The sequence below is a fragment of the Haliotis rubra genome, unplaced genomic scaffold (assembly GCF_003918875.1).
Source record: "Haliotis rubra isolate DU_JTF1 unplaced genomic scaffold, ASM391887v1 Scf53, whole genome shotgun sequence".
NCBI classification, from domain to species: Eukaryota; Metazoa; Mollusca; class Gastropoda; order Lepetellida; family Haliotidae; genus Haliotis; species Haliotis rubra.
Genome location: NW_025767224.1, coordinates 242219 through 267795, shown reverse-complemented (window position 1 = coordinate 267795; position 25577 = coordinate 242219). Strand labels below are relative to the sequence as shown.

The 25577-nt window shown below is 41.7% G+C and overlaps 1 protein-coding gene across 1 annotated transcript in view; it reads right to left on the bottom strand.

The window, feature by feature from the left end:
* Positions 1–567: 567 nt before the first annotated feature.
* The window catches only part of LOC124253012, a 62390-nt gene continuing 37380 nt past the window's right edge, over positions 568–25577 (bottom strand). Inside the window, exons 15-31 of the mRNA XM_046686728.1 lie at positions 21348–21421; positions 17610–17725; positions 16536–16623; positions 16104–16180; positions 15719–15755; positions 15338–15435; positions 12736–12864; positions 10870–11015; positions 9427–9562; positions 8893–9045; positions 7876–7975; positions 7353–7426; positions 6456–6590; positions 5816–5929; positions 5484–5638; positions 3123–3258; positions 568–2649 (exon numbers count right to left, since the gene is read on the bottom strand). Coding sequence (XP_046542684.1) covers positions 2569–2649; positions 3123–3258; positions 5484–5638; positions 5816–5929; positions 6456–6590; positions 7353–7426; positions 7876–7975; positions 8893–9045; positions 9427–9562; positions 10870–11015; positions 12736–12864; positions 15338–15435; positions 15719–15755; positions 16104–16180; positions 16536–16623; positions 17610–17725; positions 21348–21421 — 1849 coding nt within the window. The 3' untranslated portion in view covers positions 568–2568. The remainder of the gene's footprint in view (positions 2650–3122; positions 3259–5483; positions 5639–5815; positions 5930–6455; positions 6591–7352; positions 7427–7875; positions 7976–8892; positions 9046–9426; positions 9563–10869; positions 11016–12735; positions 12865–15337; positions 15436–15718; positions 15756–16103; positions 16181–16535; positions 16624–17609; positions 17726–21347; positions 21422–25577) is intronic.

Genomic DNA, 25577 nt, shown 5'->3' with positions numbered 1-25577 from the left:
AGTCTAGGACAGCAAAGAAAGTCTGGGGATGTAAGGAGATTTCAGGAGCCTGTGAATGTGATAAGTGTCTGGGACAACAACAAAATTACATAGTTCTCACAAATTATTCCAAATACAAAAAATAATCAGAATTATTCAGATTGTTCGATCAACACAGACACATTCAGAAGAAACAAATGATTTTAGCTGAGATCAGTTGTTGCTTCAGTGTGTCCCTCTGATTAATAAGACATTGTCAAATTTGCCTCAAATGCAGTTACCCCCTACTGATTTCATTTACACGGTTTGAACATCGTTGAGGAATTTAAGAATTTCATTAAAAACAGAACTGAACAAACAACAACATAACGGTAATGTGTAAAACACATAATATGAACATCAATTACCATTAGGATTGTTGATAAAATCGAAAATGTATAAAGTTCCAAAACAACTACCAATGATCCATCATGTACCCACAGACGTCTCACAGAACTATTACAAATATACTCGGTGGAATGGCAGAAAGGATCGTCCAACAGGAACGTGTTCTGTTGCCACACAAATTTAAGACAAACAAGGACAATTTATGTAACGAAATATTTATTGAAAGATCGTGTGGGCACAGATCGAGAGGAGCGTATACATACGAAGAAAAAGCAATAGTATTCCTGGATACCTAGTTATTTGTCATGTTGTGCAAGAGAATCGCGCTCACGCGACACTGTATCTTCGTGGATCAAAAATATTGTATTAGGATTTTAGCTATTGATTTAAATGGTATTAATTGATAAAAATGCTGAACATTGTCGAAACGTATATTTCAGTCATGTTCATAGCAAGGACGTTTGACGTATCAGCGTGGATAATGAGTCGACAGGAGAACTACTGACGGTCATAGCTTGGTGTGGCTTTGCGCTAGTCATGGCGCCTCGGTAAAATTCAACCATTCCTTAATTATTTCAGTTGCACGTACCAAATGTATGATGTCATGATTACGTACTTGTTTCAACCAATGTGATCAACGGTTATTTTCCGCTAATATTCATTTCGCTTTGTTGACGTTTTCAGACGTGTACGATCACAGCGTTTGTCGTGACACCCAATATGTTTCGCCTGAACCATTTCTACTTTGAGATAGACATTTGTTTTCTGACAAATACGAACATTATTCATTGATAGTTTCCATTACTGGCATAGACAAAATATCATTTCGGTAACAGTATCGATTTCATGTTATGTTATAAACTTATAAAACAAATCCCCCATTCAAGACTATGATCAGAAAATCTTACATACCGGATATTTAGAAAATGAATTCTTCTTGTTGTAAATCTGCTTTCTCACTACAAACCTCTGCATTGTCCACGAAGTGACCAGTCATTACTGAATAAAGGGATGTATTGGTGTGTAGATTAGTTAAGTTTCACTTAACTTCCAAATGATGATTCAACAGGAGGGCTTAGCGACATTGGTCATATAGGGGTTAGGGGTTAATTGGAAAACATTCAGTATAAGCGATATGTATAGTTATGAAAAACAGTTTAAAAAATGGTAACATAAAATAGTGCAATGTATTTGACACAGTTGTGCGAGCAGCATGCTGGATGAGGTGGAACTCTCAGCATCAACTCCAGGATACAAGGATCTGATCCAACATATTGATGTTTCTTAACGTCAGCACCAGCATGAAGGAAGTCCATGCAGTCGCTGTCATCAGAAGTACTTCAGTGCTTCTCTCAAAATGTGTTGACCAAAACGTGTGTCCTTATTTGATGATATATAGGTGTATCCTGTTTATGAGAATTTACATCAGGATGCTATTTTGTACTTTTGAGCAGAGGATCATAATTCTGCTGTCATCAACGGGAGCTGACATGGAAATATTTTAGCTTCAATAAGTTGTTTAAAGTTCCATGCTTGGGGAAGCGCTTACACATTGTGTTTGTATATAATAATAATATGCATGCACATACTGACACAGGGTGTCCACAATAACATGGGGTGATAATATATTCGACTCAAAATGACTATAAAACATTCATGGCATGATGACTAATTTACGCAGTGTTATCTGTGTGAATGTAAACTATGAATTACTATTACGTGGCAATGCAGATATGATTGTTCACATAAATCAAAATATATCTAAACCTGTGCAAACATATCTATGTCAATCAAAAATGATTTTCTTAAGTATTGCAATTGTTCCTCTTTTTCCTCTTTCTGTTATTGTCTGTCCATCTTGTATAATTAATGTAAATAATATTAATATGTAAATACTACAAGGAGGGTGTTCTAAGTCGTATAACTTGTACCCAAACCTTTTCTTATGAATAAACAAAAAACAAACTATAAAACATTAAAAAACATAGCACATAAAGCATAAGCTCCAACTATAGCCAACTGTCAATCAGACGAAAAGAAAGCTGTAGGTTAGAATTCTAACCAAATATTCTCGTATCCATCCAAGGTTTGGTAATGCTATGTGTCCAAGAAACATGTTTCATTTAAAACAAGCGTTCTGTGACATATTACATTAACTCTTTGTTTCGTAATTCTGTCTGCTCAGTTAGCGTTGATGAAATCCTAATCAATGATGTACTCGTACACATTGTTCAAAGTCTTCTGGTATTCTTTAATCACCCTGTAGCAGAACTGGTACTGGGCCTGTAGACAGAGGGACGTACATATTAGCTTCACGTTCTTCTTTCTTGAGGTCTGACTAGCAGGTAAAATGTAACCCAGGTCTGATTGCAACAATCTGACTGTCAAGTACTAAATATAACAACGGAAATCTAGAAGCTGGGTCCGATCATTGCAACAATCTGACTGTCAAGTACTAAATATAACAACGGAAGTCTAGAAGCTGGGTCCGATCATTGCAACAATCTGACTGTCAAGTACTAACAACGGAAGTCTAGAAGCTGGGTCCGATCATTGCAACAATCTGACTGTCAAGTACTAACAACGGAAGTCATGAAATTGGATCTGATCACGTACAGCAATCCAACTATCACGTATTCACACAGGAAATCACGGCGTAACACAACAGGAATACTGTTCAACAGGACCATAAAACCTACCAACCCCCTCACTAACTCGGCTGGTTGTTTGAGGCAATCTCACAATTCAATACTTACAAAGGAAGTCACGAAGTTCGGCTTGACTGTCTGCAGCAATCTGACTGCCAGATACACGTCTATCTCCTGGTCTTGCTTCAGACGTTGGATGATATTCAGCACAGCACACAACAGTCCGCACTTGCTGGCACCATCCCTGGAAGACGAGGCAACATCAACAGCCAGTGCATTAATCTTCTATAACACATTAACCAACAGTTATGAAGTCGTGTTTGGTTTATCACCAAACTACTAGAATTGGCGAAGGGGGGGAGGGGGTTTTGGTGGTGGTTGTGTCAGACTCTTTTATTCCAGGGTCAGACTCTTATATTAATATATGGATTCAATGTCATACAAAATCATTCAACCACAATGATATACATGTCAGTGATGCACTTGAGAAGGGTAGAATAAACATATAAACATTACTATATAGTACATCATTATCAATTAAGTTAAACTCAATACAAGGTACCTTTACCGTTACGAAGGTTTAAAACAAACATTTAAAAAAGTTATAATTAACAACTGCATGTCTGTACTAATAATATCTGACTTAACATGATCTGTATTCATTTATCATGAATATTTACTCATAAAACATTGCACCTTTCTTGAACAGCGACCATGTTTCAATATAGGGGCGCCCTTTACATCAAATACGGTACGCCCGTACAGTGTTACTTAACAAGTACTGTTAATACCCGATGTACGGTAAATTTAACATAACAGTTACTGATGAGCAATGATATATTTGACAAATAAATATCTTTGAACCAGTTCAAAATATGGAGTGATATACAGCTACTCCATGGATGTAAATGAAAGACTATGTGACTGATCGTTAGAACGCACTGAGATTAACTACGGTACGTTAGGTCACAAGTAAGCAATCGATGTGTGGACTAGCTGTACTGACCAGCGTGGCGGCATGCTAATGAACCGTTACCGATGCATTGCTGCACAGTTTCTACAGCGTTAGCATTTATTCGTTAAACTGATGTGCTTTAAACTGATAATGTAAACAAACTCACTACATGTATTATAACTGAAGTAGCTGTTAACGGGCTCAATATAGAAAGTTATGTAGAATATGTCTGTCAGTTTGGGAATCTGAAAATCCCCGGTTCTTTACGAACTAACCTACAATACACTTACACTAAATTTCGTAGCTTTCAAATGATTGCTATTTACAGGATATTTTCCGACTTAATAATTCACGATAATGAACGACAGCAGCGTATATCAAGTGGAAAGTATATATTCACTTAGGCGTTGCTAATGATGTACGCATTTAGTCAGAATAACTTAACGTTTAAGTATTTCTTCTAAACATATGCAGAGGTGAGGTGAAATTGGGTTCAATCGTCGTGCTTGAGAATATTTCGCTCATATGACGACGTGAATGCGTGTGTATGTGTATGTGCGGCTGCTTGTACTAGCCCAGGCTGAAGCTGGTTTTATAGTGCTAGCCCACTAAGATACCATGCCGCAGTGAAGCATGAATACCCCACTCAGACACATTATACTGACTCCGAGCCGACCAGTCCTTGTTGTACCCATTAATGCCGAGCGCCAGGCAGGGACCAACAAGTACCATATTTTAACGTCTTTTGGTATGACGCGGTCGGGGATCGAACCCGCGACCTTCCGCTCTCCGGGTGGACGCTCTAACCACTACACCACGGAGGCGGTTAGTTACCTAAGAATACAATATCTACGAAAACATGTAGTCACAATATAAAACATATACTTGCACTGAATTGGTTTTGGTTTTCGACAATATGTGATGGTAAAACAACTGATTTGAAGTATACTGATAAGTCTGTCCGTGTGGCAGGAATTGTACATGAACTGAACAGTGTATTGACACCGGATATAGCTAATGCTTCATATTATTTAACATATTGCATTATATTTGAAAATCATTTTACTAACGGCGCACTGCGACGAATTTTACACATATGCACTTTACAGTCAGTGACAAATTAGCGACTTAAAACATATTCTCGCAGAGTGTAACATGTACATATTCTAAATTACAGAACGTACGTATATACATTGTTAACGGAAAACTTCCAGGACACATATTACGAAAGTTAAGGTCGTTGATGAGGCACAGGATTTGTGATGTATTTGTAGGCGTGTCCTCACCCTCCTCCTAGTCTCTCAGAAACAGCAACATCTTGGACATGAGCCTACTTCAGCTGGCCCAAAGATCTGACGAGCCAATTGCTGCCTTTATCACGAGAGTTCAGGCAGCAATTGTTTGTAATATTACATACAAACAAAGCCTTAACAACAAAATGCATTCGCTAAAATTACATGAAAATGTAAACCAAAGTAGTTTGGACTTATGTGATAGTGACGGGCAGAACCTACATGCACATGACAGCGATGTTGCCGGCGGCGATTCTGGAGTCGAGGTCGTTGATGAGGCACAGGAACTGTGATGTGTTTGTAGGCGTGTCCTCACCCTCCTCCCAGTCACTCACAAACAGCAACATGACTTCCTTGTTGGTGCTCTCATCAGAGTCCTGTGATGAGAACGAGTTGTATGTCAGAACAACGTGTAAAATGTAACGTGGCAGAGGTGACATTTCAACCATATATAGAGTCGTGGTTTATCTATGCATGTGTGCCTATTTGTTTCCTAAACTTCCACTTACTGACGACAGCAGTAGCGATACGGCCCGTAGAGATGTTCTGCATACCTTTAACAAGACTTTCAGTGCCATAGCCTTGTTCATTGATTCCAACTTCTTGACACGAAAGGGTCCACACTCCAAAACCTCATTTGTCTTCGGCCAAAATAGGGCCTCGTCAGCCTATCAGATACATGATAAGCGTTTAGTGAGGATACATGTACACATGAGGGATGGTATTGTCATGCACCCACGTTAACGTGTATACGTTTAAAACATGTTGATACAGTTTAACACAACTTATGAGCATAAAGCTATATGTAATTAAGAGTTTAATTATTAAACTAAGTCCTTATCTGCTGTAACATTTGGTGCACTGATGTTACACAATAAAAGCATTATTTGAGAATTGAAAGTCACAGCTTGAGCTGCCCGTGATTTGTCACGTTGCCTCCATGTCTTTGGTGATCAACACACTAAGCGAATCCCTTCTTCATTATCTGTACATTCTTCTGGTCGATGCCTACGTGTGTTCGCTTAAGTAACCCATTGGGTCACAGAATAATCCCCCCCCAGCCCATTATTATCCCTGTTTCTCCAAGTCCTTTCAAAACGAGGACGATATTATAGTTTGCTTCACAACTGTAATACCAAACCAGTCAATAGACATTCAGACGGTCACGAGACACCGTGGCCCAAGTTATATTACCTGTGCTGAGCATTCCTCTGAGACGAGAGACACAATGGTCTGGACATTGTGGTCAAACACCATCCTCCAGAAGTCCACCACAGTCGACGACAGAGGCAGCTGTGTTGCCAGTAGACATTTCTGGCGGGTCTCCGTCTACACATTGAGACTTGACGTTGAGATACTTGTTGGAGTTAGAAGGTGATTAAATGTGTTTCGGGTAAGGCGACTTTGAAATACTTGTTTGAGTAAGGTGATGACGTAATAAGTGAAAGGCATGAACTGGAGAATGTTTTCCAAGATGCACGTGTTAGAGTTAGGTTGCAGTTAGATTGAGCATTGTGTTTGGGTGAGTGGATGAGTGAATCTTGCTTGACGCCGCACCAGCAATTTTGCAGCTATTCGCGTCATGTAGTATATGAGTATGTTTTGACATGTTTGAGACATATGAGATGTCCGAGACACCCAGGCATCTGTCTCAAAGACGAAAGTGAAAGTAAGGAGACATGGAGACCTCTGATATAGCTGGAATTCACCGAGACAGGCGTTTGTAAAATCATGAAATGAGACATGCGGTATAGTAGGGGGCATTGAGACATCAGATATCGGGAGATATCATCCCGCCTGTTTGAGAACGGAAACATCAAGGTACGTGTGACAAAGTAGTATCGTAATAACATCAGTATTAAACAATACAAATTCATATCTTGAATGGCTATTTTATTACAAATTCATATCTTGAATGGCTATTTTATAACAGTCTACATTTTTACTTCTTGAATTATCAACGAGATTCGTATAGTCGTATAACCATCTAACAATATTATATAAATCCATATAGACCTTTGCAATACCGTACAAGATACGAAATGAATCTATGTGTTTGAACTGAATCTTTGACAAGTACATCGTACTTACAGGCACGAATACACCGTTGATATAATCGTTACTTTCAGCAACCGGCAGAGTTAAGAGCGGTCTGTATTTATCAGCTGAAAGAACACTTAGTTATCACATTTGAACAAAAAAATAGTTTGTGGTTTTCCGAAAAACGCTGCAGCAAACGCAGCAGAAGTAGCAGCAGCGGCAGCGGCAGCGGCAGCAGCATGCATGCATACATAACATATGTACTGACAGTGCACATCTGTGTTGATGTAACGACAACCATACTCTGGTATCGTCCTGATATCCCTCAATTAATGAAATCATATAATCGGATACTAAACACAAATCAACAATATCCAGTATACAAATGGAACATCAGAGGTGCAGAAGGTCACCTAACACCTCTTAAGAAACACAAAAATAAAAAATCCCAACAAAATTAAAAAGAAAAGAGAACGAATAAAGTTATGGCATGTTCAAAATTTGGTATCTGGGCTGATTGGTATCACAATATCTTCCACAACATGATACACAGTTGGAGTAGGAGAAATGGTACCTGGCAGAATGTCCTTGCTACGATTTTTCCTCCGGTTTTCTGGCAGGAGAGCTCCTTTGGTTTCTGAAGCATTCCATTCGTCCTTCAGTTCGTTGAGTTTCTGGAATAATGTGGGCATGGTGAACTAGATTGTATATAATTTCTCTTTGTAAGGAATTGGTAATTTTCATTTGTCGCAGGCTTTTATTATCCAGACACAGTCTAGAAAACACACCAATCCAAATGGGGTTATATCTGCGTATCCTGCGGTTCATACGCGGCATCAAGCTGATCTCCTGGCACGAGCTATGAGCCGCGTATATTGGACGTATACACGCACGCTGAACGACCTTTTTGCAAATCCAATGTATTGCACGAATCAGTACCTTTTGTCCTGAGATGGGCAGTGCATTGCACATATTTGTAAGTTATAACAACGCACAGATGGCGTACAGATAGCATACTAGCCGAACATCCAGGATACACTCAAGCTTTCGGCGGCCCATGAAGACAAAAGGTTGATGCTCACATTATGGAATCTGCACTGGTAACGGAAACAACCGCCTTTTTAATACATCGGGAATATGCTCGGAATATGCTTGACATTCGTCGGATTGTGGTCAGCAGAAAATGGGTGTGTCCGAAATACGCATGGCATGCGCATTTCATATGAAGCAATTTGCAGCAAGAAAAATAGTGTTACGCAATTCATACAAAATGCTTGCCTCGAATTCGTTATCTATAAGCTAACTGTGCGTCACACATTAGTGAAAGTAATCCAAAAAAATTCAACTTTGAGTGTACGGCTGCATATTGATTTGTTTTATAAAGAACTCATAAGCACTTGATATACGCAAAAGTGTGACGGGGGCTGTAGGGACGTAGCAGGGCCCTAAAATCAAGACACTGACAGACTGCCATAGGCCACACGATGGATCAAACACAGATGTCAACTGCTTGATTCAGTAAATGTAAATGTAAACCTACATTGTAAACCACCCACGGTAGGATCAGTGTAGCGTAAAGGCAGCACTTTACCTCCCATTCTTTTTTCAAGATGGCTTCCTCTGAAGCCGAAGCAATTTCGAGGTTGTCGGCGCTGAACTGGCTCTCAAACGTGGCGAGCGTCATTTGCGTCATGTCGCTGTATAGAGCCTCCAGCACCACCTGGTGGAGAAACAGGTACTGCTCCTGGTGAAGACAAATAAACGTGAGTGGGAACTATCATTGATGAAGACATATTCAGGGGAAGTAGGATCCTATAATGTTATGTTTAGAATAGTTATAGAGCAGCCACGGCTTTGCTGTGTTGGGGTCACTGCTTCCGTTGTTAAATTGGGGCATAGACCCAGAACATAATTAATCATGTTGGAGCCGACTGCGTTGACTTTGAACTTCAAACAAAAGTGTATCTTTCAACGGTGTCTGTATGAAAAATGTTACTTTACTGGCACCGTTTGACAACTGACATGCATGGGGTGATAGACAATATTACTTTATGAAGCTTGACTAATACTTTGAACTCGTTTTTTTCACTGACTATCAACAATAAAACCACAATTTCTGTCTCACCTTTGTTTGCACCATGCTGACCCGGTCAGCACACATCTTGAGGACGAAGTCATTGACGTCCACCACCCCCTCCTGTCGAGCTCGCTCCACTAGGGCCTCCAAAGCAATGAAGGTCCCTGTCCTCCCAACACCAGTACTGGAAATATGAGGGAGACTATGACGATGACATCACGTGACTACAATTACAAATGACTAACAATTGAAATCTGAAATAATGACACGGAACGATTCCCCTACGGACCAATACAACGCTGTTCATCAGACACACGTCTTCTGTTGTTGTCTTCATAGGCTGTTGTCAGTTGTCACATGTAATTATTGGGAATGACCCCCCAACAGCAGTGACACAGTCTGGACAACCGCGCCTCACTGACGACACAAGATGGTTGAGGAAGGAAAGGTGGATGTCAGTCCAGGCCTATCGTAGTCTAACGACGTTTATTCATATCACAGTTTTGCAAAAGACAACAGATTTCGCGCTCAGCAAGCCAAGGAAATATAGGGAAGTAGTATAGGAAATGACAGCCCGACGACAGGTCCCCTATAAGTCATATTTTACGATCCATTGCCCCAGTGGGAGTAATAATATGGTTGGAATGATGGTGGACCACCGGTATGAGGTTGCTTTCCACGGTGTTTTCCAGTTGAAGATGCGTTCCGACGGACTTCTCGACCCTGTAGGCCAATTTTTTGGAAAGTGATTTCTATCGCCATCCGTTGCAAATTTGTTATACTACTATTCGTAGTGGTATATAGTCCTACCATATCTCTAATTGATTGTCAAAGCTGTCGAAAAAAAAGTAGTACCAATCTTTGGTAGTCCTGGCGAATTTTACACTCTGGAAACCATCACACTATGAAGCCCGCTGATAGTGATTAGCGATTGAGAGCTACTGATCGATCTGCACACTCAAGCGAGAGACAACCAGCTGTGATTACCTCGTACTTTCACTTATAATTTTACAGACGTCGAATGATGTCCACCATCATTCCAACCATATTATTACTCCCACTGGGGCAATGGATCGTAAAAATATGACTTTTTCGGGGATCGGAGTGTCATTTCCTATACTATATATTTGGGATGTGCTGCTGTCCGATGAAGTTTGTGACACAGCATTAGCAATTCTGAAAAATCCATATCAGTAATATTTTCCAATGAGACTATTTTAGGGTGCACATTATATACAGTCCACCCCAGGGAATTATCAGTCACGAGTACCTGCAGAGTGTAAACAGCCGCCGTACGCCCAAATTTTCTCAGCTATCAGCTGATAATACACACCCACACACACACAACAACAACAACAAACAAACAAACAAACAAACACAAACAACAACAAACTCAGTAACTCACACATGCACTCACACCGAGATAATTTTTAATATGATCACGTTTTCAAAAGGCCACTCTGATAAGAAGAGGTAGGCTAAATTGTCAACCTGCAGTGGACGACGACGGGAGTCTTGCTGTCATCCGCCATGGCGCTGAACACCTTCCAGAATCGGACGAACGCAGGGGTTGATGGGACGTCATGGTCAGGCCACGAGACATAGTGCAGGTGCATCACTTGACGGCGTTCATTCAGCTGTAATGTAAAGTATGTTCTTTTTTCAGAGTACATAGTTAAATATCCCCTGAGAGAGAGAGAGAGAGAGAGAGAGAGAGAGAGAGAGAGAGACAGAGAGAGAGAGAGAGAGAGTAAGAGAGACAGAGGGGAGGGAGAGAGAGAGAAGAGAGAGAGAGAGAGGAGAGGAGAGAGAGAGAGAGAGAGAAAGAGAGAGAGAGAGAGAGAGAGAGAGAGACACAGAGAGAAAGAGAGGAGACAGAGAGAGGTCTAGAGGAGAGAGAGAGACAGAGAGAGAGGGAGAGAGAGAGTAAGAGAGAGATACAGAGAGGGAGACAGACATGAGTAGAGGCCCTGATCTACAGGTGTGGGGTGATGTATAACATGATACACAGTCAGGTCACACATGAGGTACAAGGACCTGGTCTACAGGTGTGGGGTAATGTATAACATGATACACAGTCAGGTCACACATGAGGTACAAGGACCTGGTCTACAGGTGTGGGGTAATGTATAACATACACAGACACACAGTACAGGTCACACATGAGGTACAAGGACCTGGTCTACAGGTGTGGGGTAATGTATAACATGATACACAGTCAGGTCACACATGAGGTACAAGGACCTGGTCTACAGGGGTGGGGTAATGTATAACATGATACACAGTCAGGTCACACATGAGGTACAAGGACCTGGTCTACAGGGGTGGGGTAATGTATAACACGATACACAGTCAGGTCACACATGAGGTACAAGGACCTGGTCTACAGGGGTTGGGTAATGTATAACATGATACACAGCCAGGTCACACATGAGGTACAAGGACCTGGTCTACAGGTGTGGGGTAATGTATAACATGATACACAGTCAGGTCACACATGAGGTACAAGGACCTGGTCTACAGGTGTGGGGTAATGTATAACATGATACACAGTCAGGTCACACATGAGGTACAAGGACCTGGTCTACAGGGTTGGGGTAATGTATAACATGATACACAGTCAGGTCACACATGAGGTACAAGGACCTGGTCTACAGAGGTGGGGTAATGTATAACATGATACACAGTCAGGTCACACATGAGGTACAAGGACCTGGTCTACAGGGGTGTGGGGTAATGTATAACATGATACACAGTCAGGTCACACATGAGGTACAAGGACCTGGTCTACAGGGGTGGGGGTAATGTATAACATGATACACAGTCAGGTCACACATGAGGTACAAGGACCTGGTCTACAGGTGTGGGGTAATGTATAACATGATACACAGTCAGGTCACACATGAGGTACAAGGACCTGGTCTACAGGGGTGGGGTAATGTATAACATGATACACAGCCAGGTCACACATGAGGTACAAGGACCTGGTCTACAGGTGTGGGGTAATGTATAACATGATACACAGTCAGGTCACACATGAGGTACAAGGACCTGGTCTACAGGTGTGGGGTAATGTATAACATGATACACAGTCAGGTCACACATGAGGTACAAGGACCTGGTCTACAGGGGTGGGGTAATGTATAACATGATACACAGTCAGGTCACACATGAGGTACAAGGACCTGGTCTACAGGGGTGGGGTAATGTATTACATGATACACAGTCAGGTCACACATGAGGTACAAGGACCTGATCTACAGGGGTGGGGTAATGCATACGATAATACACAGGCGGGTCAGATGTTGCAAACATCCACCACGTCCTGAGTAGTCATTTTGAGAAGTATATAAGAACCTTCTTGTGGTCTATGGTAATCCGTCTGATGCAGTAGTCCGGTCTCTCAGTGACCCCGTCGTTTGTGATGGTCAGGTATCCAAGTGTCAGCCGCTTCTTCTCCTCCGGCCAGTACTTCTCGCACTTCACCTGGAACCCCCATGTACACCTACTTTCAGATAAACATATTCACTATCTTTCACAACAACATACACATTTCACTGACATTCACAACAACATACACATTTCACTGTCATTCACAACAACATACACATTTCACTGTCATTCACAACAACATACACATTTCACTGACATTCAGCAACACAACAAGACACACGTTTCACTGACATTCACAACAACACATTTCACTGACATTCACAACAACATACACATTTCACTGACATTCACAACAACATACACATTTCACTGACATTCACAACAACATACACATTTCACTGACATTCACAACAACACACACATTTCACTGACATTCACAACAACACACACATTTCACTGACATTCACAACAACACACACATTTCACTGACATTCACAACAACACATCACTGACACAACAACACACACATTTCACTGACATTCACAACAACATACACATTTCACTGACATTCACAACAACATACACATTTCACTGACATTCACAACAACATACACATTTCACTGACATTCACAACAACACACACATTTCACTGACATTCACAACAACATACACATTTCACTGACATTCACAACAACACACACATTTCACTGACATTCACAACAACATACACATTTCACTGACATTCACAACAACATACACATTTCACTGACATTCACAACAACATACACATTTCACTGACATTCACAACAACATACACATTTCACTGACATTCACAACAACATACACATTTCACTGACATTCACAAACAACATACACATTTCACTGACATTCACAACAACATGCACACATTTCACTGGCATTCACACAACAACACACACATTTCACTGACATTCACAACAACACACACATTTCACTGACATTCACAACAACATACACATTTCACTGACATTCACAACAACATACATTTCACATTTCACTGACATTTTACAACACATGCACATTTCACAGACATTCATGCACATTTCACAACAACATGCACATTTCACTGACATTCACAACATACACATTTCACTGACATTCACAACAACATGCACATTTCACTGACATTCACAACAACATACACATTTCACTGACATTCACAACAACATACACATTTCACTGACATTCACAACAACATACACATTTCACTGACATTCACAACAACATACACATTTCACAGACAGTCACAAAAACACACGCATTTCACTGGCATTCAAAGCAACATACACATTTCACTGACATTCACAGCATCACATACATTTCACTGACATTCACAACAACATACACATTTCACTGACATTCACAACATCACACAACACATTTCACTGACATTCACAAACAACATACACATTTCACTGACATTTCACAACAACACACATTTCACTGACATTTCAACAACACACATTTCACAACATACACACACATTTCACTGACATTCAAAACATACACATTTCACTGACATTCATATCAACACACACATCTCACAGACATTCAAATCAACACACACATAGGCATAGACATTCACATCAACACACACATAGGCATAGACATTCACATCAACACACACATAGGCATAGACATTCACATCAACACACACATAGGCATAGACATTCACATCAACACACACATAGGCATAGACATTCACATCAACACACACATAGGCATAGACATTCACATCAACACACACATAGGCATAGACATTCACATCAACACACACATAGGCATAGACATTCACAGGCATACATAGGCATAGACATTCACATCATCAGCACACATAGGCATAGACATTCACATCAACACACACATAGGCATAGACATTCAACGTACACATCAACACACACATAGGCATAGACATTCACATCAACACACACATAGGCATAGACATTCACATCAACACACACATAGGCATAGACATTCACATCAACACACACATAGGCATAGACATTCACATCAACACACACATAGGCATAGACATTCACATCAACACACATATAGGCATAGACATTCACATCAACACACACATAGGCATAGACATTCACATCAACACACACATAGTCATAGACATTCTCAGCAACACACACATAGGCACAGACATTCTCAGTGACACTCACACATTTCACATCAAGGCCCACATACACACAGACATTCACAGGAACACACACATACACACTGACATTTACATCAAGACACACATAGACACAAACATTCACAGCAACACATATATAGACACTGACAATCACAGCAACACACAGATATATACCCCAACCTTCACAGTTGGTAACTTAGCTTTACAGCTCCTGCAGAACACAATACAAGACTTGCAACTGTTTCCAGTGTATCCCAGATGCTGCCTTTCGATAGGAAAGGTTCGCCGTTACATAATTAAATATAATATGATTAATCAATTATGTTTGAAATATTAAAGATGAGCAGACAGTGAAATTGAATGTTTGAGGAGCAGCATTACCTCTATTCCCTCCTTGAGTCTTGTGAGCATGACGATGATGTCGGTCTCCTCCTGCCAGACCATCCTCCAGAAGTCGCCCACAGTCTTGGGCATTGGGCCTTGTGAACATACACAACACTGTTACTGTCGACACTGCCACAGCCACTTGAAACAGGACATTCTAACTGTCCTGTCATAGTGAATTATATCCCAGGACATTGTCATCACTGAAGAGACAGGGTTCGTGATTTGCTTTTTAGAGTTAACTTTGGATTATGATAATAGAATATATTTTAAACGTATCTGAAATGTAGGTGAATTAACTCGAAAGCAGCGACATATCTACAATATTATGATCATAATGCAAATCAGTGTGTAAGGACAGGTTGGTTTAAACCTTACCTTGGGTTGCAATAAAGGCCTTCTTCCTCGTGTAGGTCTGTTGACAAGTGTGCAAACATTATAATTTATACCATACTTTCAGCCCTCTAAGTGACTCTATTGAGCAGCATTGGTGTTATCGACTTTTGGGTTTCAGGTTATAAAGATAGAAACGACTCACAAAGTAAACATCATATATCAGCTCAGTACTCGATAGTCATCTGATGAAGGGACATGAACTAGACCGTCAAGGTCGTTACAAACAATAACGAGACTGTCAATACTTCTAATAAATATCCAAACACGGCCAACTGTATGTCCATACCACATCACAAACCAGGTCACTTATTCCTTATAACTTCTTACAGTGTAACTATGTAAAGCGTTAATGATAAGAAAGACATACGTCGATGTAGTTGGCGTTGATGTAGTCGGAGTGCTTGTTCCCAGGCGTCTTCTGTAGGACAACCCGAGAGTGGTCATCTGGAACAAATCAACAGAAAGAGATCTAAACTTACTAAACTGTACAGCAGCCATACAGGTGATATGCCACAGCGTTCTAAGAAATAGATCTTACAGAATTAGCGTTGATGTGATATAATAGACAACACGCTGAGTATGTTACAGGTGACTAAATATAAAGTCGGATTATGCATCATACGATATGCAGCTTGGGACAGTTATTCATCTGAATAAAGAAGTAGAGAAAGGATTACTTAGCTTAGATGTACACGTAATTGTATATTCTATTTCACCGATGAATTGTCAATATTTATTTTCGTGGTATGTCGCAGTATATACTATTCTATGTTAAAGGCATGAAAAGCAGAGCTCGTACATGGATATAAGGATTTGAATCTGTTCTTGGGCCTGTGTTCTGGGGAGGCGGCGACTGCGTGGGGGTGAAGCAGACCCACAGGCACTCTCTGGAAATACAGACGCATATAACTATTTCTTCACTAAGAGTTGAGTTAAGGTATATGAAATACATACAGATGTTCGATATAAGAGTCTTAATGGAGGGCACAATGTGCATATGCAACTTCAATCATCAGAGTCATCAGAGTGTACACTACATCAATTGTTATCTTATCTCACATAGAAACGTCGTTTTTGACTCTCTGAACGCTCTTCTATTGTTTTCAATGTATCCTGCTTACAAGCGAGTAACATTTTCTATGTTACCCGTTGGAAATACTGAACTGTGGAAATCCATTTGGTACTTTGTGTTAGTAATTCTTTATCTCGAATAACCGAGTCACGTATGATGTACGGAAATGTTTGGGAATGCAAATTGATGGAAGGGAGAGAACTCTAAATTTGTTTTTCTTATCGTCTGTCGTTGTCGGTATTGGGTACTTGCCTAATTATGTTATTCCTTATTATGATCCAATACCCGTGCTGCAAATATACTAGCCACATAAAGAAACTGTATAGTTCAAATATATTGCGATGTACGGTTAGATACATACGTTTGTTCACTGGTCTCTCGGGGCCTATGGGTTGATGTACCCTCTATGGCTGTTTAGGTTAGAACCAAACATAAAGGGTGCATTAAGCCACGTCCCCCTCGTGACCAGTGAACGACTTATAATATTCCATCAATATTTGAGATTTGGTTTGGACACTGTCTGCGGCATGGCAGACGCAGCATGTAAGATACCCTATGGAACGCATAATGCATTCCTCGAAAGCTCTTCGAATATTTTTGACTCATCAGTTCTATTTCATGCAGCCACATATGGGATTACTACTTTGTAATGACACAAATCTGCAGTAATATCTGTTTTGGAGCAAAGCAAACGTCAGTTATTTGACGGAAATGTACGGCCCTATTGGGTTTGGAAGGAGAGATAAAAGAAATATTAATAGGCACAGTGTAACAGAATAAAGTAGGTACACTTTTACGTACCTCATGCTCGGACACAAACTTATCCTTTCCCTTCGTGATGTATTCTCGAAGCTCAGATACCTTCACCATGGTCGATTCCACATTGACGTAAACGTCATCAGCAGCCATCTCTTCAACTTAAGAATCATAGATATTCACTGTTGCAGACATCCCAATTTTGGATACTACACTCTTCAAAACAAAAGAAACGCACAGGCGTTTTCAGCTGTTCATTTCGATATAGTTTTACAGCAATCGTCATAACAACTCCGTTAATCATGTCGTGGTTGTTGTGTATTGCGCGCAAACGCATCGTAAAATTTGTTTGTAAACGGACAAAACGTTTTCCACGTAATGCACATGTAATGCGTGTGACACATGAGTAGAAACATCAACTACATAAAGGGAAACCAAATTCATCATTTTATTACAAAGTTTATGACGTAAACGAAGGTTGAACGCTACTGACCAAAATATCGCCATTGGACGTTTGGAATCAGGGAACTCCCATTCTGTCGTTGAAAGACACTTTAACGTCTAGTAAAGCAGCATATCTCGATTATGGCATCAAGTTACCCGCTTCAATTCCACCCAAGATCGTCACAGAAGCGGAAGACCAAGAGTGAGTGCTCCTGCTCAGGACCGATTCATCCGGGTATTTCACCCATTTGCTACAGCAACGGACACTGCAGGACAGGTGCCTGGTCTTCGAAGAATTTCCAGTCAAACCAAGTCGCCTGAGAGAAGTGAGAATTCGAGCATATCGACCAAGAGTTGGACCTGTCCTGATACGACTATACTGACAACGATGCGTCCAATGGCACAACATGGATACAGACATGGAACCTGGGGTACTGACAACGATGCGTCCAATGGTACAACATGGATACAGGCATGGAACCTGGGTTACTGACGCGTTTGGTTCAGCAATAAATCGTGTTTCCTCCTCCAACAACGAAATGGGAAACATCGTCCCTATCGACGTCGACACGAACGTTTTGCACCGAACTGCGTTCGACAGGTGGACAGGTTTGGTAGAGGTTGCATCATGGTGTGTGTGTTTGTGTGTGTTAGTGTGTGTGTGTGTGTGGGGGGGGGGGGAGGGGGGTCCTACACGGGTAGATCAGAACTAGTGGTGGTTCACGCCAATCTTACAGCAAATCCTGCGACCTCACCTCCTCTCACTTTTTAACCGCCAGAGGGAGCTGTTTTAATACGACAACGCTCTACAACAACAGCTCGTGTTACAGGTGCCTCTCTAGCCAATGCAAACGTCAATGGCATTGGCTTCCAAATCACTTGATCCGAACCCGATCTAGCATCTGGAGGACGAACTTGATCGACGCGGCCGTAAACGTCACTATCGTCCTCAGACACTTGCACAACTTGCCAACGCGTTGCAGGAGGAATGGCGAAGATATCCCCAAGCAAATATCCAAAGACTTGTGCAATCCCTTCCAAGGCGGTGTCGAGCAGTGACGACTGCAAGGGGTGGTGTCACATGGTACTGATCTGAACGCCCCCTTGTGTCCACATATGAGCAGTGAGTGAACTGAAGTAATGCTGACTATAACAACAATAACATGTTCATCCGTATGTCCAGTTTCATTCATCTATGTTCAAATATAATCGACTTATGTACACTTAACTGCGTAATAATATTTCCTTATTTTTGGCCAGTACGTTTCTGTTTTTTAAGAGTATGTGAGGAACATCTGCTCGGACTAGGAGCAATGCAATTAAACAAAAAACGTTTCACTAAAGGCTGTAAAGATAACCTGATGTGATAAAGATCGTGTAGCCAGTTGCTTTCCGCTGATCGCGATATCAAGGTTAGCATTGAGAGGACTCACATATTCCATTCCATATTTTGATCACTGCCTTAAGGTTCAGAGTGACGAACTATTCACTGTGATACTGAAGAACGAAAAGCATCGTGAACAGTCTTGTTCATATGTTAAAAGTTGCAACAATAAATACCTCAGTAAAACTTTCAAAAATGTTGTTACATATACTGAGTCAAAAAGAAACTTCACAAAATGTAATTTGAAAAATAATGAATAATTTTTCTCTGATGATACATCTATGTATCCGAAATGGGATCCCTATCTTTCGACTCTAGAAAAACGTTAGCAAAACCCACTCAAACCCATCCATTCGTCGTGCAAATGACGTTAGTGCTAAATCAGGTTTTGCACGTGCAGTCGATCACGTGATCTTCGAATCGAAGTTTTCTTCATATGCACGTGTTTGCATTGGCCTAAAGAATTGAAAAAAAACACTTTTAAACCACAGTTCTAACGGTACTTGAAATGCCACGATTGTCAAATGTGCAACGTGAACGTGCCGTTGGCATGTTGCAAGCGGGAAGATCATTTATTGACGTCGCAAGAGCAATGAGATGCAGCCGTACTGTGTATGACTTGCGAAGTCGTCTACAACAAACTGGCACCACTTCTGATCGCCCAAGGTCGGGTCGTCCACGTGTGACGTCACGAGCAGAAGACCGTCAAATCGTCCTACGTCACCTACGTGACAGATTTCTGCCGGCTACACGAACCAGGGCTGAGATGTTTAGAGGTCGACTTTCCTCACAGGCCATTCGAAATCGGATGCGGGCTGCCAATCTCCATTCTCGACGTCCATATCGTGGGCCAATATTGACGCCGTTTCATCAACGTCAACGTCTGCTGTGGGCCCAACGTCACCTCCGATGGACCCAGAGAGACTGGAATCGAGTCGTCTTTAGCGATGAATCCAGGTTTACCCTCAGATTCGCGGACGGCAGGCATAGAGTCTGGAGACGACGTCATGAACGGTATGCCCAATGTTGTGTACAGGAAGTCGACAGATTCGGGGGCGGAAGTTGCATGGTGTGAGGTGCTTTCTGTGGGAACAACCGTTCCCGACTTCTGGTCATCCGTGGAAACCTCACAGCTGCTGCTTACCGCGACCAGGTGCTCACCCCTGAACTCGTTCCTTTCATGGCGGCTCATGGCCCAGGTCTACAGTTCCAGCATGATAATACTCGGCCGCATACCGCGATGTTGACACGAAATTTCCTTCAAAACGCTGGAATCAACGTCATGGACTGGCCATCGAGGTCCCCTGACCTGAATCCAATAGAGCACGTTTGGGATGCACTTGGGAGAAGGCTTCGTGGTCTTAGGAACCAACCTCAGAATTTGCAGGAACTTGGCGCTGCCTTGCAAGAGCAATGGGGCAGAATCCCCAACCACGTGTTCACAAGCATCAGGCAGTCGATGAGGAGATGGTGTTTGGCAGTGGTGAATGCGCGGGGCCGTCATACACGATATTGAACTGAGAAATTTCGCATTTTTATTCTTGTGACTTGACATTCTGTATACCCATGTTTTGGAACGGCGGTGTAGCCTAATGGAACTGATTATGGCACTGTCAGTGTATCGAGTACATCACACAGATCTCAGCAATGAAATAATAACAATTTAACCATCTTACCATCTCTTGTTCTTTTATAGTGCCCTGAAGAAAGAATGTGAAGTTTCTTTTTTGACTCAATATACTTTATGTTCAAAACAATTTCCCTTTTTGACTTGTACCATATGTTTTCACTTACAATAGAAGGTCATACTACCCCTACTCGGAATGGGGTGAACACATCTAAGGCTTTCGTAATTATTCCAAAACAAAATCGTATACATATATAAATGTACAAAGCTGTTTATGAATAGAGAGAGAGTTTTTCTCGTTTTCAAATTTCAATGCACTTATACTTACCCAGAAATGCTGGATTAATAATGGCATCGGGCGAAGTTGTGGCGACTTCAACATTCGTCATTCGTTGTTTCCGTCTGTGAAATGTGGTCAAAGTGCATTACAAACACAATGTAACCTCAGTTATCAACTAAAAAGGCAACATAGTTATCTTAGTAATTTAAGGAAATAGCTTTCAACTGTAGCAATATATAAATAAGACCAGACTATCTATAAAATGTGTGCAATGCTTTGTACAGTTGTAAACTGTTATACTTCGTAATGGTATTTTGTAATGCAGTAAACTGTCGTGTTTTGTAATGCAGTAAACTGTCGTGTTTTGTAATGCAGTAAACTGTCGTGTTTTGTAATGCAGTTAACTCTTATGTTTCGTAATACGTCAACAGTAAACTGACGTGTTCTGTCATGCAGTAAATTCTTATGTTTTGTAATACAGTAAACGGTTGTTTTGTAATATTGTAACGGTAAACTGTTGTGTTTTGCAATGCAGTAAACGGTTATGTTTTGTAATGCAGTAAACGGTCGTGTTTTGTAATGCAGTAAACTGATGTGTTTCCAAATACAGTATAAATATACCCCGCAGCCAAAGATTATGTGAAATGTGCACAACTATTAATTCAAACTTGATTACCATGTTCTCCTGTGTTGTGCCAAGTATCATCATCTAAGGGAAACGTATATCAGCCAACATTTCTTTGAAAATCCATCATTCCATAGATTCGCTCAGCTTATGCAATCCACTTAAATGAAACAGCTATGTTCCTGTACAAAGTGTTCAACGCACGTCGTGTAACTTCATGAACTTTAAAACTAAAATTCATGCAATATGTAATTTTCTGAATAAAACTGATATTTTATACTTATCCTGAGTTATGATTATATGCTTGTCTCCCTTTTCTATCCGAAAGATAATGGAACACTTGAAATCCCTTGAAGTTCCCTTCAAAGAGGTGGACGTCAAATCATTACTCACCCACGAGTAGCCTCCCCTGCCTTCCTAAATTGGCGCCCTTATAGGTCACATGACCGGCCATGTTTGTCACTCTCTCCGAATTTAAAGCCCAAAAGGTCTATCAGAGGGGATCCTATTGTCTGCATGATGAGCCGAAATGCTCCTGGGTGTAACATCCATACCGTCGGGGATGGTTGTAGTGGACGAGATAGAGCGTCTGCCATAACATTCTTTGCTCCTGGGATGTGACTCGCCTTTATGTAGATGTTCAGATCGTCTACGATGTTGAACAGATAAAAAGTGAGGTTTAACAAACTTATTGATCTTGTTGATCCCTATTTGTTGATGTAAAACGATACTGTGGAGTTGTCCATGTGGACCGTAATCATTGCGTTCCTCAGTATCCTCGACCAGTGTTGTAAGGCGTTGATCACTGCTTTCATCTCCAATTGGTTGATGTGGAGAAGTTGATCCTGACTCGTCCACTTCCCTGCTGCCACCTCGTTGTCGAGGCGAGCACTCCATCCCTGAAGTGACGCATCTACGTAAAGGTGAGTGTTGCAGGTCGGGGCTGTTAAAAAGGTTCCTCCGCAAACATTCGACTTCTGAGTCAACCATAGTAGGTATGGGTTCAGGTTGTCCGGTAATATCAGCGGATCCAAACTGTTCAGATGGGCGTTCACAAATCTTTGTAGTGGGCGCAATTGTAACTTCCCTCTGCAAGTCATGTCTTGAGCTGAGGTCAGTAGACCGAGTAGACATTGCCCGTCGTCCAGGTAGAAAACACTGCATAGACCTCGACGATGTAGATAAATGACGATGGGTTTGGTCACCCGAGTAAACAACCAGGGGGCTGACGATATTCCAGACGGTAGCACCTTCCACTGGAAGTGAGGACCTTTGAATAGGAATCTTTGATATTTCCTTGAGTCTGGATGTATAGGGATGTGTAGATAACCATCCTGTAGATCTATGCAGACGAGGTAGTCTAACGGACGAACAAGATGTCGGAGCTGAGGAAGATGAATCATCTTGAACTTCTGCGAAGATAATCCTGGTTGACTGACTGAGTTTGGTTTTGCACCGCTTTTAGCAATATTCCAGCAATATCACGGCGGGGACACCAGAAATGGGCTTCACTCATTGTACCCATGTGGGGATTTGAACCCGGATCTTCAGCGTGACAAGCCAACACTTTAATCACTAGACTACCCCTAATCCTGGTTGAAATTTCTCATGTTGTAAATGAGTCGGAATTTCTCCTTGGAATTCTTTTCCGCTACTAGGAAAGTAGAAGCCGGGCGTGAGATGCTCTTGAATTATGTCTTCGACTGCAGCCTTGTCAAGCAGTGTATTGATAGCGTCGTCCAGTTTCTCTCTCTGTTCGGTCGCGTAATTGGAGATAAGTGGATTGCTTGTGAGTTGTGGGATGGCTTCTAACTGTACCTTGTATCCTCTGCGTAATATCTGAGACACGTAGTCGTCCTCTAGTATTCCCCAATTTTCCCAGTACCGTTGCAGATGTCCACCCACTGTCAACGGTTGTACAGGAACAGCTGGGGATGGAAGTGTCCAGTCGTTCCAAACCTGACCTTCAGCGTCTTGCTCCTCTTTTACCTCTGGGAGCACGTCCTCTTCCAGAGGTGATCCTATGAATCCTGGTTGAGCGACGAAAAGAGCCTCTTCCGCCTCTAGAGCTGGAATATTCCTTTTCTCTGGCCTTCTGGACTCCCGAGAATTTAGACTTGTATGAGTAGCGCTGAGACGTCTGACGAATAACGTTTGTCAAGGTATCTATGGATTGGATCATCATAACCTCTCTTGAATCGTGTGTAACATTCCTGGCAATTTCTTCAATTTTTCCTCCAAAGAGAGATGATGCTGACCATGGGACTCTGAGTAATGGTTTAGTAAACCGTTCGCTGCAGGTACACGCCGATAATAAACCCTGTCTTCTCAAGAGCGTTAGGCCCGCTGATGTAGATGCCAGATGTTCCGAGATAAATTGCTGATCCTTTTTGTAAATCAGTAGAGCAGAAAAGATCATCCGGTGCTCTTCGAAAGTCGAGGTTCCTGAATTCGAGATAAGCGCCTCGTTGATAGCTCTAGATCTGGCTAATCCAAAAAAGATACGTCTTATAGTCGTATCCAATTGTGCTATCTTCTTATCCTCTATTTTGTAGGATTTATTGCGGGACTCATTGATGATCTTGTAATCCTCGTCGATCTCAGGTGCCTTGAAGAAAGGTTCCATATGATGCAAAGGAAATCTCCTGCTGTTAAACGACAGGACATGCTGACCTTGGCTTTTAGTGGCGTTATCGAAGGCTGCCTTGAGATTATCAGTTATCTTAGAGACCAGGTCGATAGGTGGAAAGGTGAGCGTGTCGAAGTCGTTATTATACATCTTTTAGGTGAATGCTTCATTCGTATACTTAGATGGCGACTCTAGTTCCAGACCGTTTGCAATCCATGAGGCTACTTCATCCATCATTTCCCGATCCGATGAGTCATATCTGCACGCAAGCCTGAGTGCGGGTGAGTGATCTCGGTGCGTGTCCCTCCTAGAGTCTTCAGGACGAGGATACTGCAAACGGGAATCCTACCTAGTGTCTTGTGTAGACTCTCTGCATCTTCGCACAGGTTGATTTCTTGACGTAGGGTCTTCCCTCTGAAGTGAAGATTGCCTGCGCGCAGGCTCTGAGTCTGATGGTGACAACGATCCGTAATCTGTGAAGATGGTAGGATCTAGGAGAATGACTTGATGCGATTCTGCGTGAAGCGTCTCTCCTGATGTTAGCAGTGTTGTTTAAACTTCTAACTTCGGACGGTGAAGATCTCCGGGAGTGTGAGCCTTCGCGCAGGCCTTCCTCTTCATCCAATACAGCTGTAACAGCTGTTGTGCCTTCGTGCAGGCTGGTAGATCTAGGAGGTGTCTTAGTAGCAGGTTTCTCCTGTGCAAATCTGCGCTCCATCAGAGACATCACCTGTTCCGTGAATTGTTTCATGAACAATCCCGGGTCGAAATTCTGCGACGTATGTTGCGACTGCTGCAGGGTAGATGATGCTTGAGAGCATGCTGATGCCTCTTCTTGATGTAGTTGAGAAGAGTTGACGCTCTTAGCGTGTCTGGTACCGGATGTCTGCGTCGACAGAAGGTCCTCATTCATAATCTGCGCTGACGTAGTTGCTGATCTCGCTGATGTATGTGAAGCAGCAGGCTGCGATGTTCTACCGATGATTGTTATTTCAGGTGACAGTATCGGAGGGTCATCAAAGAC